This window comes from Phallusia mammillata, chromosome 4 (genome assembly GCF_965637545.1).
Source record: "Phallusia mammillata chromosome 4, kaPhaMamm4.hap1.1, whole genome shotgun sequence".
Classification (NCBI taxonomy): Eukaryota; Metazoa; Chordata; class Ascidiacea; order Phlebobranchia; family Ascidiidae; genus Phallusia; species Phallusia mammillata.
Window position 1 is genome coordinate 17815869 of NC_137255.1, and position 18078 is coordinate 17833946.

Genomic DNA, 18078 nt, shown 5'->3' on the forward strand with positions numbered 1-18078 from the left:
ATAATCGGCCATGTAAAATTTAAGATTTTAGCAAACAAGGTACGAAAGAAAAACCGGGCAAACAGCTACTTTTCTAAAACGAGAACTTGGACATATATGTGTCATAATATCGTTCTAAATAAAAAGTTGTTAGTTTTTCTACTCCTTCAATTGTTGTTGCATAGGCCAGAGGTCGGCAACCGTTGGTTCGCGGCCCGGTGCCAGTCCGCGAGGAATTTGTTACCAGGCCGTATAGTTTCAGGTTAAATCCTTTAAGTTAAAGCATTCTGCCTATGTATCCCGGGGATGATAAACTAATTTAGGCGTTTTAGATTGCTGAATATTTGTAGTTTTTTGTAGGCCGACCCACAAGTTTTCAATGTTTTGACAGAACTAACATTTAAGGAAAGTCCACTAACATCTGTACAACGCAAAATGAAGTTTAGTTGGACAAGTGCTTTGATTCTTTTAGTTGCCGTTGGGTTTATTGAAGGTAAGAAACAAATCTAGGAGTAATTAAATTTTCGGGTCTGGTTCGCGTTTAAGTTGAACTAAACAGGGCTCGGTTTGCCCCCGAAATCATATGATTTTCATACTAATTGTCGTCATGCGGGTAGCTTTTTTAATCTGGTTTGGGCCGGGTTGTGGGTGTGTATTCTCAGGTTCGGGCTCAATTAATTTTTTAATCCGCTTAAGAATTTTAACTTAACCTAGCTGTATGGCCGTAATAGGCCAACGGTTTGTGCAATTGTTTTTAGAGAACAAAATATTTTAACAAAAATAAAATAAAACTTACAAATTGCCATCCAAAAAAATTCGATTTTGCATTACGAATTGGCTTAAATTATAATATTTTATTATCAGGCATATTAAAACAGCCAATTAGCTTACAATGAAGGGCTACAAGTAGTTTTGTCTAACGTCCAGATACAAAAGGTAAAAATTAACGAGGTCCGGAGACTTCTGTCATTAATGCCAATGCAACATGACTTTGCCAATTTTGGCTATAGCTAATGGGAGAATCGCGGTTCAAAATGAAACACAGTTGTTCAAACCGAATGTTTATTTCAGGTAAACAAAAGCTTGAAACAGGCACTAAACGTGAATTTAGTACACTGCACAATTAACAAAACAAAGTGATCCTGTAGATAAAATGTGTTTTTTATGTCGATGTGCCAATATTTTCGCAAAGAGTAAATTAACGTTTAGCGCTAAATACAATTTTGTGTTGTTACGTGTTGCTATCATACATTCGGCTTAAACAAATGTGTTTCTGTTGGACCGAGTTTATTTACAACCACGATTGGCTAAGACATGTTGCTTTTTCATTACTGACAGAAGTGCCTGGACCCCGTTGTTTATTACCTTTTGTTACTTATATGTCCCTTTGACAAAACTATTTAAGTAGCCCTCATCTGTAATGAGGCCAGCAATGTGGCCGTTTTTTCGCATTGTTTGCGAACAAATGGCATGAAAAAAGTCTGACGCTTATGACTAGTATAGGCTGGTAACCTTTGCCAGCACCTACAAAATCTTCTTAGAGCAGTTTGAAAACGAAAGTATTTAGCAAACGAGTTTGATCCATGTTCACGGTTGCCAGTATATATATGTCAATATACATGATTACGGGTTGTGGTTGGTTGTGCACCCCGGAGGGGCGAGTTTTAGACATAGGCTATATAGATAAAATGGTTAAAAATGGATAATATTACTGGTATCAAGTAAACAATTGTGGTACAGCTGGGCCTAAGTGTATATATTTCATGAGAACAAGTACATATTCATTTTTAGGTCGATTCCATCACCGAATTTTGTTCCAAAACTGTATGAGTTCCTATTGCAGTCGCGAATGGCTTTCTACGGGTTTGAGTTGCCAATACGCAAGACGTAAGTGTTCACATGACAAGCAAAGGCGGTTTGGACATCGTTCTTTACACGTAGCTTTGTGGTTTGGTATTCCAAGAGTTGTAAACGTCTCATAATCAGGATCGGAACCTTATATAACCTTCTTCGCACTGCCGATGATTTTAAACCGGATTCTTTTGCGAGCCGATCTTTTTTCAAAAAAAACGTTAAAATCTTAAGTATTTTTAGATTCATTCACTGAAGTTTTAAACAAGGGGTTAATGAAACTGAAACATTGCCAAAGCGGCGTATTCAACCGAAATATTTATCAATAGCTAAAACGTGATTGTTGAACGTATTTGCCTATAGATGCCCTGTTCCAGTGGTTCTCAAAGTATGGGTCGCGCAGGTCAAAAAATGGGTCGCGCTATAGTGATTCAATTCTGAACGAACTATTACTGCATTAAGTAAACACAAACGAATTTACCTTATGTAGAAATAAAGTCACCTCACTCGACCACGTTGTACAGTAAAATGAACCAATCATTGCCACATACAGAAGGCTTCCAACTTTACTGTTAAGCAAATGGCGATTGTAACGTCGTAGCACGGGAAATAATAGGACAAGTTAATCATGCGAAACTGAACTTGGAGATGTAACAGTTAGCGTTTAAGGATGAGTAAGCATTCGAACAAGGAAACATTTTTAGATTTGGGATTCACTTCTATCCACAATCATGGTGCTGCAAAGCCACAATGTGTTGTGTTATGCGGTGTTCGTTAAGCCTGAATCGACCTCGTTAAGCCTGCAGCCATTTTGACATGGGCAGCCTCCTCGACGTGGCCTCAAAATTCCAGACCGCCTCGTTATCGACAACACCGCATAACACAATTATTTGCGGCGACGACGTGGCCTCAAAATTGCGGTCCGCCTCGTTATCGAACAGCATAGTTAAAAGTCGAATCACAGACCTTTTTCTGAACATAAAATATCAAGTGGTCTCTTGAATGAAAAATAGAGCCGTGCATTGAAAATTTATGAAAGAAAAGTTTCAATTTCAACAAACAGCTAAAATCAATCAATCATTTGTTTATAATAAATAGTTGTTTCATAGTACTGTGTACTACAAATGGCTGTCTGCGTCTTTTTTCATGCATATCAGAAAAAATAAAATTTTTGATGTTTGAGGCTTGGGTCGTGAGATGTTCATAAAACTCAGATTTGGGTCGCGGTCAAAAAAGTTTGAGAACCACTGCCCTTTTCCAAACATCAAACTAGATAGCCCCTTTTTCCACAACAAAGAAACTGAATAAAAAAATACACAACGTTTTGATCAACCGTTTCTGATAATGAAACGCTTGGTGTGTCTTGAAACCCAAAATGACTTGATTAAAAACACGCAAAATTTCTTTTCATCGAGTTTTTGTCATTTCAACTTTGTTTTCTGTTTTAATGTTGGCACAGGCGTTGTTACCAAAACCGCCAAATGCAAAATTTCAACTTCATCAAGGCCCTGGAGGCATAATACAAACATTTTAAATATGTACTGTAGATTGTGCCGCAGTTTGGGTTGCACTTCGCATGAGGTTATAAAAGATGTATTGAATGCAGTCTATTTTTGAAGCAAAGTCGCGGCGATACAACGGTAGCCTGCAAAGAAAATCGCACCTTCATGGTATTTGAACTCGAAGCCCCGATGTCCTAAACAACGTAAATGATATAGGTTACTGGTCCCAAAACTTAAACGATTTTGTGGGACCGCCAAGTGCCAATATAGTCCAACTCCAATTACCCGGTTTAATGGCAGATTGTGCGTCAGTAAAAGTGTAAATTGGTATGAAGGTGCATTTAAACAGTCGTGTGAGTTTTTATTTCTCAACAAGTAATACAAAAAGGTGGAACGGTTAAAAGGCCGTAATGTAACACAAACTTTGATTCTCTGCTATACATATGCGTGGATTACCGCAAAACTACAGGGAAAGCAAGTTGTTAAGGATGATTTAGTCCTTGCAAACGTACGCATTTTTCTGTTTTAGCTCTGTATATTCATCATAGACCACAAAAGCTCAAACTATGCGATGGGGCGACCTACGAAAAAAATATAAAAGTTTGTAAACTACTCGCCTATAGGCCAATGATTCCTTGTAACGTATTAGCCTATCTGATAAAACTAAAAAAAAAATTAGTTTTTGGAAATATTTTGCATATTGCGCTACATACATCAAAAAAAGAAGAAACACAAAGGCTTTTTGAAATTAAATCGTTTTTAGAACAACGAATCCAGGGCTGTTGGGCATTTCGGGATATTGGAAAGGTTTCTGGTTCTCATTATGGGTTCCATGCCCCAATAACAATAATAATGCATTAATTAATTCACATTTAAACAACATCAAACGAACAAAAATTAAACGCAACGAACGGTACTCACAAGTATTTTTGTAATTGGTTTATCAAAGCGATACAGTTGAATGATTGTTGTCACATAATATAGGCATGGGCGCCGCCACGTAGGGGCAAGAGGGGGCACTTGCCCCTCCTTGGAATTTCAGTGTACCTCAATTTAACATATTTAGCAGCAAACCTAATTAAAGTGGCAGCGCGGGGATTCGTGACATGGTTTAATGCTTTAACTTTTAGGCAACTCAATTGTGAAGTACACGATTTATGGCTTCATATGTAACAAATTCTTGATGCGGTAAAGGATCAGCCAAAATTTGCCCCCTCTTGCAAAATTTTCTGCCGGAGCCCATGAATATAGGCCTAATATTAAATCGCTTTTCTACGCTAAGGACGTTTTTTCGTCGACGTTTATCTTCTTGTCAGAAAGATCGGACTAAAGTATACATCATTCACATAGGCCTAAAGCTAAGGCGTGTCTTGGTACTTTGTACATACAATGACAGTTTCATGATATAGCCTATTTAAATCGCGACTTTGGCCTATAGTTAAATCACAAATTTTAAACACCTGTTGTTTGTTTTAAAGATCACCGACCATGTCTTTGGTGCCAGATGCACGTGTGTCGTCTATTCAGAACTTGTTTCTCAATTTTCGGAGACAGCATCTGCTGAATTAGTCCGCTGACAACACTTTTCGTTAATTCTTGTGTATATGCCCTCACACCAAGCGTACATAAACACCCTTGCATGCTTTTTTCCTTGTTTATCTGCACATGCAGTTTCTTATCTCGCTGCTTGCAAATTTGAGATTCCATCATTAAAGACCCCTTTTAACCCACGTAAAACTTTAGTTTTTACAATGACTGTGTTTTTTGACTTTGTAAAATGTACATTATTCAATCACTATTGTTGTGTATATACCCGTTGTGTTTCTCGGGTTAAACTTGGATACCGCAAGAGCCTGTACAAATATAAAAGCGTTCCCAGATCAAAGATATGCTTAGTGTGTTTTGTTCGCTGCGGCTTTTGAAAAGCCTGGCGAATTTCTTGAACATGTGCGTGATGAAATGTCAAATAACAGCCTCAACAGGATTAATGGGGAGTTTCTGACGAAATTCAGAACATCTCCTTTTAACCTCATCGTGAGATTTAGATTACATGTGATACAGCATTCTTACTTTCACGTTCAGTGTATTTAACGTTTAATAGGCGTGGTCCGTCGAGCTAAAAGTAGGGTTTCGGAATTAAATTGGAAATCCCAGGATTAAAACACCAGGCGAAAAAGTGTATTTTGGGCTGTTTTTTTAGCTTACATTAACTGTGAGTTTCGTATAACGCATATTTCGCGAATTCTGGGAAAAAGTGAGGGGCGACTGACATGCTACGTTGGTGAAACTGGCCAACCTGAAATCTAGAACCTAACCACACGTGTAACAAATTATGTTTGTTTGGTGAATAAATTTGTATCACTTTTAAACTATTTAATGGTAATTGTGGATAGTAGGTGTAGAATGGACTTTCAAAAACCATAAATCAATATTTTTTAGTTTTGTTCAGCCAAGCGGAAAGACTTAATTTCTCACATGACTGACACTTAGTCCGAACACGCAGGAGTACGACTTAATAATGTTCATGTGTTCATTGAAGGATTGTGGTCGAGGATTGGTTTTGTGAATGTAACTTTGTCATTTTACATAATGAGAGGAAAAACTGTTTTTACTTTGTAAAACTCCGTCAACATAATAATAAGTCATGCACGCATAAGTGATAACCAGAAAAAAAACGTAAATAAGTATCCCAGAATTACATCTAAATTTGAAGACTGTTTTGCCATTTCAGTTGTTGAGTAATATTTGTCACTTTAAAGAACAAACAAACATAGCTTTACTTGTACAATTGCAATACTTATTCAATTAATTTAGCACTGTTTTGGCATATATGCGTACTAAAAATTGTAAACACTGATTGAAAAAATTGTTTTAAGCAAAATTTTTTTGTTTTAAGCATATTTGGCAAATTTTTTTATTGGTACCAATTAAAGCTACAGTTATTAGTCGAGAAGTTTTGTTTTTAATAAACATAATAATGCATTGACTTTGATTAGGCATTAATATATCACGTTTATAAGCAACACTGTTTGTCTCATATTAGCTGCAGTTGTATAGTTATCATTTGCTGTTAATACTTCTTTAAATAGGACACTTTGTAATTAACAAGGATGATTCACAGTCTTTTTATGGTTAATTCCCACCATGACATTTTCATGGAAAAGCATTGGAAGACTGCAATAAAGAAATCTATTTGTGACTACTTCTTTGAGGCTTTAGAAAAAGCTTAAAGTCCAGAAGATGTTCCTCCAGTTATTACTACACCACATCACTACTTAATTAGCATCTATCGTGAACGGCTGTACTTTGTGTCAGTTATTACCAAAGAAGTGCAGCCATTATTTGTGATTGAATTTTTACATCGAATTGTTGACACCTTCATTGACTAATTTGATGAGTGCTCAGAGCGTTCCATAAAGGACAACTATGTGGTAGTGTATGAGTTACTTGAGGAAATGTTGGATAATGGTTATCCTCTAGCCACTGAAAGTAACATTCTCAAGGAACTTATTAAACCTTCAAACATACTCAGATCAGTTGTAAACACTGTAACTGGACAAAGCAACATTGCGGATCGTTTGCCAACTGGGCAACTATCCAACATTCCATGGCGACGCACTGGTGTAAAATATGCCGCAAATGAAGCCTACTTTGACTTTACTGAGGAAGTGGATGCTATCATTGATCGTTCAGGCTCAGTTGTGTTTGCAGAGATTCAGGGCAGCATTGATGCTGTGGTAAAGCTCTCTGGGATGCCTGATTTGAACTTGTCATTTGTTAATCCCAGGCTTTTAGATGATGTCTGCTTTCACCCATGTGTGAGATATAAAAGGTGGGAGTCTGAAAGAGTATTGTCATTTGTACCTCCTGATGGCTCCTTCAAACTTTGCTCATACCATGTTGGATCTCAAGGCATGGTCTCTATCCCTATCTATATTCGCCATAACATCCACTATGCAGGAAGTGGTGGCAAGTTTGAAATCACAGTCGGTCCTCGCCACACAATGGGAAAAGTGATTGAAGATCTTAAAATATCTGCCTCAATGCCAAAACAGGTGCTAAATGTCAACTTGCTGCCCACTCAGGGTGACTACAACTTTAACCCAGTGGAGAAGGAATTGGTGTGGGATGTGGGCAAAATAATGGCCGGAAAACCTCCAGTCATTCGTGGCATGGTTAGTTTGCAATCTGGAGTACCAGTTCCAGAGGAAAAGCCAACTTTATCTGTTCAGTTTAAAATTCAACAGTTGTCCATATCTGGTCTAAGGGTGAACAGATTAGACATGTATGGTGAAAAATACAAACCTTTCAAGGGAGTAAAATATATAACAAAAGCCGGAAAATTTCAGGTGCGGACTTGAAACCCGCATTGCTTAAGGCATGGACAAACTTTTACCATGTTAATATTTATTCACAAATACAATATGTTATATATATTAGTGTTTTTGATTCTTGTGGTTTGGTATGTTGTAGATCGTGACTGTAATTTTTGTCTATATTTTGAGAACTGCCATGTATTGTTTTCATGATTTGGGATTGAAACATGTTTCTTACTGACAAGCAAATCCACTCCATTAGTAACACCACTAGTAATGAAATATAGCAAATGATATTCTAAAAGAGTACTATTTTTTGAAAAAAAGTACATATTGATCATTGAGTGATACAAAAAAATGCTTTTGCAACCTGGTGGAGTTCACACTTTCATAATCCTGTTAGTAGATGGAGGACTACTAACTAAACAGACACTGTATAAACCACTTTTTTGCAACAAGTAGTATGTTTACATATAGCATTGGTCATGAAACTACAGCCCAGGGCTAGATCCTGCCATCCAGTTCATTTCATCCGGCCCGCGGCTGTTTTTTTATTTGCTATATCGTATTGATAACTCTGTCATATTCAAAAATTAATGTAGTCTCTACAAACTTTCTCCTTCAGCGGCATGTAGGATTAATTATGGGTCCCCTTATTGCGGGTTGCCTTTCCTGGTGGGTCGTGAGGATGTAGAACTGTAGCTTAAAAAATTAGCTGTAAACTCTTTTGCCATGTTTGGTGATGTAAAGCAGTGCAATGTGATAATCGTTGTTTGACCTTTTGTGGTTGTGTTGTCATTCATGAACTGCTAGATGGCATTTGAGAATCAACAATATGTAAAATGCAAAATATTAATTCCATACCATTGTTTGAGACGTGCATTTGTCAACAGTTCATATAAAAATTAGATGCATACAGAGGGTTGCCATCGACATAGACCCCAAGATAAGGACAACCGAAAAATTAGGTTTTCATACGAACGAAACAAACGTTTTCTAACAAATCCATTACTGATCACATGTGATATTTTTTACCAGAAACAATCTGTTCCAGCAACTTCTTGGTCGTAGAAAAAACATTTTGCATCTCACGACAGGTCTAGGTTTACTTTTACTTGTAGCAGAGAATTAAGATCATTTTATTAGATTTGTATCTATTGTTGAAAGTAAGGCAAACTAAGGACTCAAGTCAAAAACAAGGACATTTCTTATAAATAAGGACAATAAATTTTTCTAAGGCATTGCCTTTCAAAATAAGGACAATTCTTAGAAATAAGGACGATATGGCAACCCTGTGCATACATTCTTAATTCCAAGTTGTTTCAAACATTTCGGACTCCAATGAAACCCTAGTTCAAATAGTTTTATCTTGAGATTTTTTTACAGCCCATTGAGCTTTCTTTAAAAATTTTAAACAAATGTCGAAAAACGTGACAGATAAAAAATGTAGGCTTACGTTCCAATCATGTATTTAACGCACCAAACTTGACTCCTAATCGCTTGAAAGTTTAGAATTCTCTCCTACACCCAGAATTAAATCATCCAGCTATGATCTTCTAACAAAAAAAACTTGGAGATTTATGGCCTAAATCAGTCACAGCAATACAACCTTCAACCAGGTCCTGCGTTTTAAATTCTTCACCCGATAGCAGGTAAATCGGTTACGGACTCACACTCTTTCGTCCATTCGTCTCCACAAAAAGTGGGATACGTTTGTTAAGGGAAACCCGGGAAACAATGCCTTGTTTGCTCGCAATGCGCGAAAGTGTAGCTCTCTAACACAATACAATATTATGGCCTGCTCATTCGTCAGTTTTATTTGCCTGAAATTTCTCACCAGTTCGAGACTGGACAAAAAGTACGAATCTGGTTTAACATGTACCAACAACTTTGCACCGTCAGCCAAAACAATAAACCAATTTTTAAAGTCATAACGATGCCTCGAGCATTCCACAGAAGATACTTGCTTGAGTTGTATTATTGATTAAAAGCATAGCAAATAACGCACAGAAAAGCAGAATCAAGTAGAATAGACACGATTAAACCAATCTAGACCAGACTGTACTAATTAGGCACATAACATTAGTAGGCTAAAGTAATTCGGGTTCTTTGTTCTAACGCCAAAATCACGACTTATGCCTTTTGTAAATTAAGCTGGTTGGGTGGAAGCGTGTGACTAATTTGGGATTCACAGAAAATATTGTCTTTTAACAAAGGTAAGAAATACAGTGAATGATAGCACCAAAAGTTTGCATTAGGGCTTTTAAACGGAAAACTGACTAAACGATTTGAGACAATGCCAGAAAATGACCTTTATTACGTGGAATCTAAACACTTTAGCTTGAACATCCTGAATATTGTTCGTTGAACTTGTCGGAAACAAACCAGTAAATGCAGTCTAAAGGTTTTTTTGTAATCGCTGCTTTTTCGAGCTTTAAAACAAGTCTTGGTGCAATTACATTTAATTCCACCGTAAGATCAGCAATTTAAATAACTGGTCGTATAACGCATCAGGGTTATAACGTAGTGATGGGACGATACCAGGTTTTGAAGCGAGTACGGATACCGAGTACCACATGTATATACCTTCGATACCGAGTACTGAGTACGATTACCGAGTACTTAAGTACAGTGTTGCGCTGTCTTTTAATTAGTAGAGGGCGTGACTCTATGCGCCCAGACAGCACAGCAGGGGTGATCGCTTATATTCCTAGAACGGTTCTCAACGCGCCTTTCCTCGCGCTCAACAACTCCAAGGCACCAAGAGCCAAAATAACGAATTCTTTTATTAAGGCAATTCAGGACAGAGATGGCGCTCAAGGGTTCAGCAGCAAGACGAGCACAAGGGCAAATGCGATTTCTGCAAATATGCACTAATTTAGTTAAGGAAACAGACGAGAAATTATCAGTACAGTTGACTCTTACCGAACTATTATAGGACCAGAGTCACAGTAACATTCAAAGCGATCAGGAGATTTTACGTTCTGCAAATACAGCATCAAATTCAATAAACATCACCAAAACACATTAGTAACGAACTGCGAGACTTTAAGCAACAAGGCTTACCGGAAAAATGCAGTTATTTACAGCAAACAGCAAGTTGGCTGACGACGGTGGGATCCGTGGGCCAGAAATGCACAAATTACACATTGGACGACCGGCAACAGTTCAGTTAGCACAAATTTCCTATTCGTTAACAAAGAAACAAACATAACCGGTCAATTAGATAAAGCATTCTGCCTCTATAACATCCAGTCGCTAATAAACACGAGGCAGTCACGCTTACAAGTTGGGACTTCAGTAAAACAATGCCAAGGTTGTGACATCATAAGCACCAAATATGTGACAGACAATGTCACCAGGTTGCACAACATTGCGCCATACAAGTGAGTTAAGCCTACTGGCGGGAAACATAGAAAACATAATAATATGTACGATGGCGATGTAACACTCCCCCACAAAATGTGGGACACATTTTCAAACACAACATCGCCAATCGCGCGCGCATCGCAATGCGGCAAAAACAACGTCGGACAGTCCTCAACACCAGCGCACCGCACAGTCAACTCGGCGTTCATCCCAGAAGTCTGGGCTGCAATCAGTCGGAGGGGCTGATGCCGAACTCTCATCAGAATCAATAATGTGGTCAAGTCCTTTAACCGGACACCGGAGCGTACCGCCGCTCGCCAGTGCGAGCTCGATATTAACTCCTCGAAATCCACCAGGATTGGCACGAAAGATTAGCTTCTCACTGAAGTGGCAACGGGAATCATCGATCAGTGGAACAATGTCGTCATCACAAGACGATCGCAGATCACACAACCAGGACCCAAACATGGGCACTTTCATCCCATGAGGCGTCGGAGAGCAGCATGAATTTCCATCAGGCCATAAATGAAAACAAATTCTGTCAACATTCGGAGGCTCCATAGCACAACCCAAGTGAGGACCCAGCACTTCAGCATTATCAGGACAGACCTTTGGGCTCCTAGCACAACAGTTAAGCCGCCTGTCTAGCTTGTTCTCACTCGAATTTAAATTGAACGGCAAACACAAAAATTGCCCAGGAGTAGAAACCTCTTCAGCACGACCCTTGGAATTGTAAGTCTGCATCGTATCAACATCCTTTTCACAGAAACCTTCGCTGTGTAAACTGACGAGACGCTTGCCAGCCATCGAGCGGCCAGCCTGCAGCGTTTCTGCACGAACCTTCCGTGACAACGGAAGTTTTGAACGTTTATCGCGGTGCTTGACAGACCTTTTTGTTGAATCCAGAGTGATTCGCTCCTTGCCAAATGTAGGCGCACCGTGAACTGGTTTCCTGTCGCTATATTTGCCTTTCCTTTCCTGTTGGTACATAACCTTGGCCACTCTCATGCATCGGACGTCGGTCTTGTTCGTAGCGGACGAACTAACTTCGGGACCAAAAAGTGACCACCCAAGGGGTGTCTTTACAGCACACGGACCTTGTGGACCCGAGCACGTACTCAGGACGTTAAAGGCAGATGGAACGTCAGCGCCAATGAGGATGGTGACCGTTCCTCCTTTCAAACGGGGCAGGCTGCAATCTTGAAGATGTGAAAACTCGTGAAGAACACTCGGTGCTGGATTACAATTCGGCGAAACAGGAATTTCGTCAATGGACAAAACCTCTTTCAACTTTAGAGGTTCTCCACCTTCAAACGGCGTGACAGTTAAGGACACCGTGGAACCTTGATACACTCGGGATTTGTCGGTGAGTGTACTCAAGCAGATTTTTCGACCTTTACGCTGCAAGCCGAGTTTGTCAATCAGTCGTTGTTCACAAAATGTAGAAGTAGAGCCTTGGTCAAGAAAGGCATATGTGTGTACCTCAATCCCGTTATGTCTGACCTTTACCGGCACGATATTGAGGTAGACCCCGCAGTTATTGTCGGACGCATTCGTCGTTACCATGGCAGAATTTCTCGAATTTTTGAAAGCTGGCCTTCTCTTGAAGGTTCCATGCAGCTTCGTGTGATGAAAGTTACCAGCGCAACCCTCAACGGAGCACGATTTCCGAATCGGACATTTTCGACAACGATGACCCGAACAAAGACATTTGAAACAAAGGCTATTTGAGCGCACAAACTCACGACGCCTGAGCAGTGTCATTTTGTCGAATTCCGGGCACACGGACAATTCATGTGACTGCTTGCAACAGACACACGAAACAAGAATTGGCGAATTCTTAGAACGTGCCCTGTCGAACTTCGATAATGAGATGCTGTATGCCGCGGCCCTTGAACCTTTCCTTGTTTCAATTCGCGGTTTATCGCGCACGGCCTCGTAGACCACTTCTGTTCCAAACAGCGAATTGGCCACACGAGCGCACCGCACAACGAAACTTGTAAACGCAAGGTATCCAGCTTGTCTCCCGGTCTCGTCAAGCACTTGGAAAGATCGTTCCACCCATTCCCTTTGAAGATCAAATGGAAGTTTCCAGATCAATTGCTTCAACATATCCAGTGAATTCAAACTCGCGTACTCTTGGATGTCTTCCAGAGAGCTACGGCATCTTTCAAGCAGATCAGAAAACTCCATCAGTTCCTTTGGTCGATCGGGTCTAACGGGCGGGAAAAGCCTTAAGCGACGTTCGCAGGCATTGGCAACAATGTGTGGCTGACCATAATCATAATACAGTCGGGAACGCGCCTTTGAATACCCAGAGACTGTATCCTTGCTGTACATTTCGAGTTTGTCAGCAACAGAATCTTCACAGTATTGAAGCAAGCAAACAAGTCGCGATTCTTCAGATTTTGTTCTGCGGTGAACATGCGACTCAATGGCACAAACAAACGACCAGTAGTTCAACGGATCGCCGTCGAACTTCTTGATGGCCGGCTGAGGCAGGACTATTTGCTGTTGTACGAAATCAGTGTCAGGTACACATTTAAGCGGGGTAGAAGCACGCGGTTTGTTCATGTATGGAGGATAGGAGTCGCAACAGGTGCGTGACCTATCGATAGGTGGACCGACAGAAGGAGCAAGAACTGGCTTTGCATCCATCTTCGGAACATGCGGCAGTGACATCTTTACATGTTTCGTCGGAGTCTTGATCACAGCGGGTGATCTAGTTGTTACGTATGCTGGCTCTCTAGAACAGTTTCCAAGAGAAACGACAGGTTTGGCTTCGAGGGCGACCTGCTGCTGCTCAATAGCAGCTTGATGCTCGACTTGTTGCTTCTTCAGTGCTACATCTTCGTAAACTTGCTTTCGCAACAAGCGAGCCACGCGCAGCCGCACCCGAGCAGCCCTTCGGCAACTTTCCGTCGAACCAGACGTTCGAATACTTGCGGAACCGTGATTGGAGCTGGACGAGTAGCTTGTACGAGTTTCGTGGTCACCCTTAGATTTCTCGACGTTTACTATCCATTCTTGTACACGGAAATCGAGTTCACGTTTAGCCTGTTGGCATTCTTTTCGCGCTTGAGATATGGTTTCGTTATCATTAGCAAAGGTGGCGTACGCGGCAATAAGATTGTTGAAGATGGTTTCAACCAACGGAATATACCCTTTCACGAGATCAACATTTCTGGCCTTCAGCATTAATTCCTTACATTGCCAACAAGCTTGTTTCCAGGCGTACGCGCAGCTGGAAACCTTGTCCCCTCCATGGGCATCAGCAATGGAAAAGAAATCAAGCGAAGGAGTGACGGATTTACCAGTTTCCATTGCAGAGATTTTCAAGCTTGATTCTATTGAATAAGATATGATCTTACAAGTGTCCAAAGGTTCTGAAACGTCCTTCAGTTCGAAACGTCCTTTAGTTCGAAACGATGTTGCGCTGTCTTTTAATTAGTAGAGGGCGTGACTCTATGCGCCCAGACAGCACAGCAGGGGTGATCGCTTATATTCCTAGAACGGTTCTCAACGCGCCTTTCCTCGCGCTCAACAACTCCAAGGCACCAAGAGCCAAAATAACGAATTCTTTTATTAAGGCAATTCAGGACAGAGATGGCGCTCAAGGGTTCAGCAGCAAGACGAGCACAAGGGCAAATGCGATTTCTGCAAATATGCACTAATTTAGTTAAGGAAACAGACGAGAAATTATCAGTACAGTTGACTCTTACCGAACTATTATAGGACCAGAGTCACAGTAACATTCAAAGCGATCAGGAGATTTTACGTTCTGCAAATACAGCATCAAATTCAATAAACATCACCAAAACACATTAGTAACGAACTGCGAGACTTTAAGCAACAAGGCTTACCGGAAAAATGCAGTTATTTACAGCAAACAGCAAGTTGGCTGACGACGGTGGGATCCGTGGGCCAGAAATGCACAAATTACACATTGGACGACCGGCAACAGTTCAGTTAGCACAAATTTCCTATTCGTTAACAAAGAAACAAACATAACCGGTCAATTAGATAAAGCATTCTGCCTCTATAACATCCAGTCGCTAATAAACACGAGGCAGTCACGCTTACAAGTTGGGACTTCAGTAAAACAATGCCAAGGTTGTGACATCATAAGCACCAAATGTGTGACAGACAATGTCACCAGGTTGCACAACATTGCGCCATACAAGTGAGTTAAGCCTTCTGGCGGGAAACATAGAAAACATAATAATATGTACGATGGCGATGTAACATACAGTATTGTACTTAGTTGTATATCACTGGCTAATTTGTCTGCCATAGTCGGGGTACAAGCGCGCACACACACATGCCGAAAAATGTAACCTCCACGTGATAGCGAAAAACATATACGTAAACTGGCGGAATTTTTTCCTATTTTGTGCTGTCCGAAGCAAATATTGACATAAAGTTGCCAGTATTCTTATGGTGCAAAACGGCCTTCGGTACTCGCACGTTGGTATCGAAAACTGAGACAAAATATTTCGATACCGAGTACGAGTATCGATACCACTGAAATCGTTCGATACCATCGATACCGAGTACCGAGTACCGGGTACTCGTCCCATCACTAGTTATAAGGGTGCTATTTGTTTGAAATAATAAATGCCAGAGTTGCTGTTCCATGTGTTTTATATTAACTTCTACTTTTCCACTTGGATTGTTCGTGCAAACTACCTGTTGCTTAAAACATTTATTGGCGCATTATGACGTCATTACGTTTTTACCAATTTTTGTGACGGCATCAACAAAAAAATATTTCTTCAAGTTAAAAAAGTTCTCTCCGATATTTGCAATAGATTTGCGCCCCAAATTCGAATAGCCTTGTATGTAGTAAAACCTGCTTTAACGTATATGTTTTGTATCGACTAGAAATACGATCAGCTCCATTTTTCTGTATCGAATGAGGTCTGGTAAAAGTTATTCATAACGCATGGGGAAAATCAAAAAAGGTCTGCAGTTTTTAATTCCGCTGTTGGATTGGTCTAATCACAAAAAGTCTCTATAAACACAAGGCTTGTGGCACAAAACAGGTAACGACGCTTGGAAAAAAACGTGGGCGAAATGATTACTAATACCGCCTGTGTGTTGTTCCCAGTTTTTGAGATGTGGTTGCATATAGGCGACGTGGAGCACATTTGTCTCTAAATTTCTTGGGTTCATCTTTTGACTTAGCTTTGGTTTCATCCCACTTTATTTCTGCACGTCCGTTTATGGTGTCAATGGCCATTATGGTGACGTTGGAATTCAGGCTGAAAAAGCCAAAAACGGCTTTGTTCATGTTATTTGTTGGATGCAAACAATTATATTTAAACTGCATGTATTGCCTGATAGCTGTGTTTATGCAACTTATAACAATTCAAAATATTTTGACATGTCACAACGTCGATAGACGACGATTTGTTAAACAAATAACATTCAACTTACATCGACTTAAACGATCCCCTTCCCAGAACTGTATTATTATATTGCAACCCGCATGGTATAAAATCTCGTTTTCCTAAGATTTATATCGATGTTTTTATAAATTTGTAGCCCCTGCTTTATTGGTTAGTCACAGTAAAAATTGTATATTCTACCTGCAGCACACATATACGTTGTCTCCAGCCACGTTGCTTGACCCAATTGGGGTCAAATCAAGTGTCGGAAATCTGCAAGAAAATCTAGTCCAAGCGTTTGGTTTCTTGTGATTCAGACATTGGACAGACCAGTCGCCGACATACCCGACACCTGAAGTGGGAACAGTTCAAAAAAATGGGGTTGGACATTTCTGTCGTCAATAGTGACACTTACCAAAAGCAAATATTTTGTCTCTGATCGCTTCAACACTGAAGTAACCCTCAATTGCTGTCAAACGTGGACCTTCAGTCTCTGATCGCTTCAACACTGAAGTAACCCTCAATTGCTGTCAAACGTGGACCTTCAGTCCATTTGTTCGATAAAATACAATAGACATAAACATTTTGTTGGCCATTCATTATGCCATCATCCAAAAAGTAAATACTGTCTAAAACAAATCAAAATTGTCGATGGTATCATCACTTTGATTAGCGAATAAGTTTTGTTTTGTTTTTGAACCAATAAAAACACATCAGTCGATGCCGGGTTAAACAACCCATGGAAAATATCGGCCCATCTGAATAGTGTTTGGTTTAACAATAAAACACAAACGGGTGTGTTGCAGTAAAAGAAAATTAAATTTGCTCCGTACTAAATTAATGAGTTGGCAGTTGTTGAAACAAAGACTTAAAACGATAAAAACAGCTGTGTGTTAGGGGACTAGATTGCATCTTATAAAACAGTTTTCACTTCTATTTAATTTGTGTACCCCTTATCTTAAAGACGGAATACAAACGAGTTGTGTGGGCAGTAAAAAAATTAGTCGCGTCGGGGGGAAAGGGGACAAGAATACTTCTGGTAAGATTTACCTCCGCACGATACAGCTTTTCCTCTATTTGTAATGGGCATGGGTTCGACAAATATCCATTGTTTTCCATTTTTCTTCAATTTTTCAACGTCATTGATTCGTGAGCTTCTTTCACCAACTCCACCGAAGACAAACAGGAAATCTGAAATTAATACATGTGAGGTATCTGCAAGTAATAGGAGCCACCTAAAATAAGCTATTGCGTATAACTGAAAAAACATTCCAAGAGTTTCAGACTAAGTTTGGGACGTTGTAGTTGTAGCGGTTAACACCAAACATATAAAAAAAATATTATTTGGGCCTTAATGCATATACCTGCTGTCAATAAGATTAAACACTTTTTTTTGTTTTTTGAAGGTCCCAAAACAGCATCATTAACTTGACATGTAACTTCTAAAGTTATAACCAGCAACGAATAAAGGACCCATTGACAGTCAATCATCCCTAAAACTTATTATAAATCATCCATTCATGAAAGTTATCCATAAATGAAAAGTTGATGACATCCGAATAAAGTTTTTAATCTATAATATTAATGAAAGATCTCATTTCAAGTACTTCCCATTTGAGCTTTCACCTCTTTAGGAGAGCAAAAGTATTTTTATGCATACCAGCAGTCAGC

General features: G+C 39.7%; 1 protein-coding gene, 1 long non-coding RNA gene and 1 pseudogene across 3 annotated transcripts; 2 read left to right on the forward strand and 1 right to left on the reverse strand.

Annotated features, from left to right (window-relative positions):
- Positions 1–354: 354 nt before the first annotated feature.
- Positions 355–5079, forward strand: LOC145224998 (uncharacterized). Its single transcript, XR_013859779.1, has 3 exons — positions 355–472; positions 1771–1866; positions 4811–5079. It is a non-coding gene; the product is annotated as an uncharacterized LOC145224998 (long non-coding RNA).
- Positions 5080–6356: 1277 nt separating this feature from the next.
- LOC145224874 (AP-3 complex subunit mu-1 pseudogene) lies at positions 6357–8517 on the forward strand (annotated as a pseudogene).
- Positions 8518–10416: 1899 nt separating this feature from the next.
- Positions 10417–15657, reverse strand: LOC145224976 (uncharacterized). 2 transcript variants are annotated; one of them, XR_013859775.1, is made up of 3 exons: positions 14881–15657; positions 10715–14798; positions 10417–10632 (listed from the first exon to the last, which is right to left on the reverse strand). XR_013859775.1 is itself a non-coding variant. In XM_080091615.1 (2 exons), the coding sequence occupies exon 2, from the start codon at positions 14339–14341 to the stop codon at positions 11189–11191; it is 3153 nt and encodes a 1050-aa protein (XP_079947741.1). In that variant the 5' UTR covers positions 14342–14798; positions 14881–15657; the 3' UTR covers positions 10417–11188. The 2 variants fall into 2 exon arrangements, 1 of the variants encoding a protein (XP_079947741.1); XM_080091615.1 differs by having other exon boundaries at positions 10417–14798.
- Positions 15658–18078: the final 2421 nt, after the last annotated feature.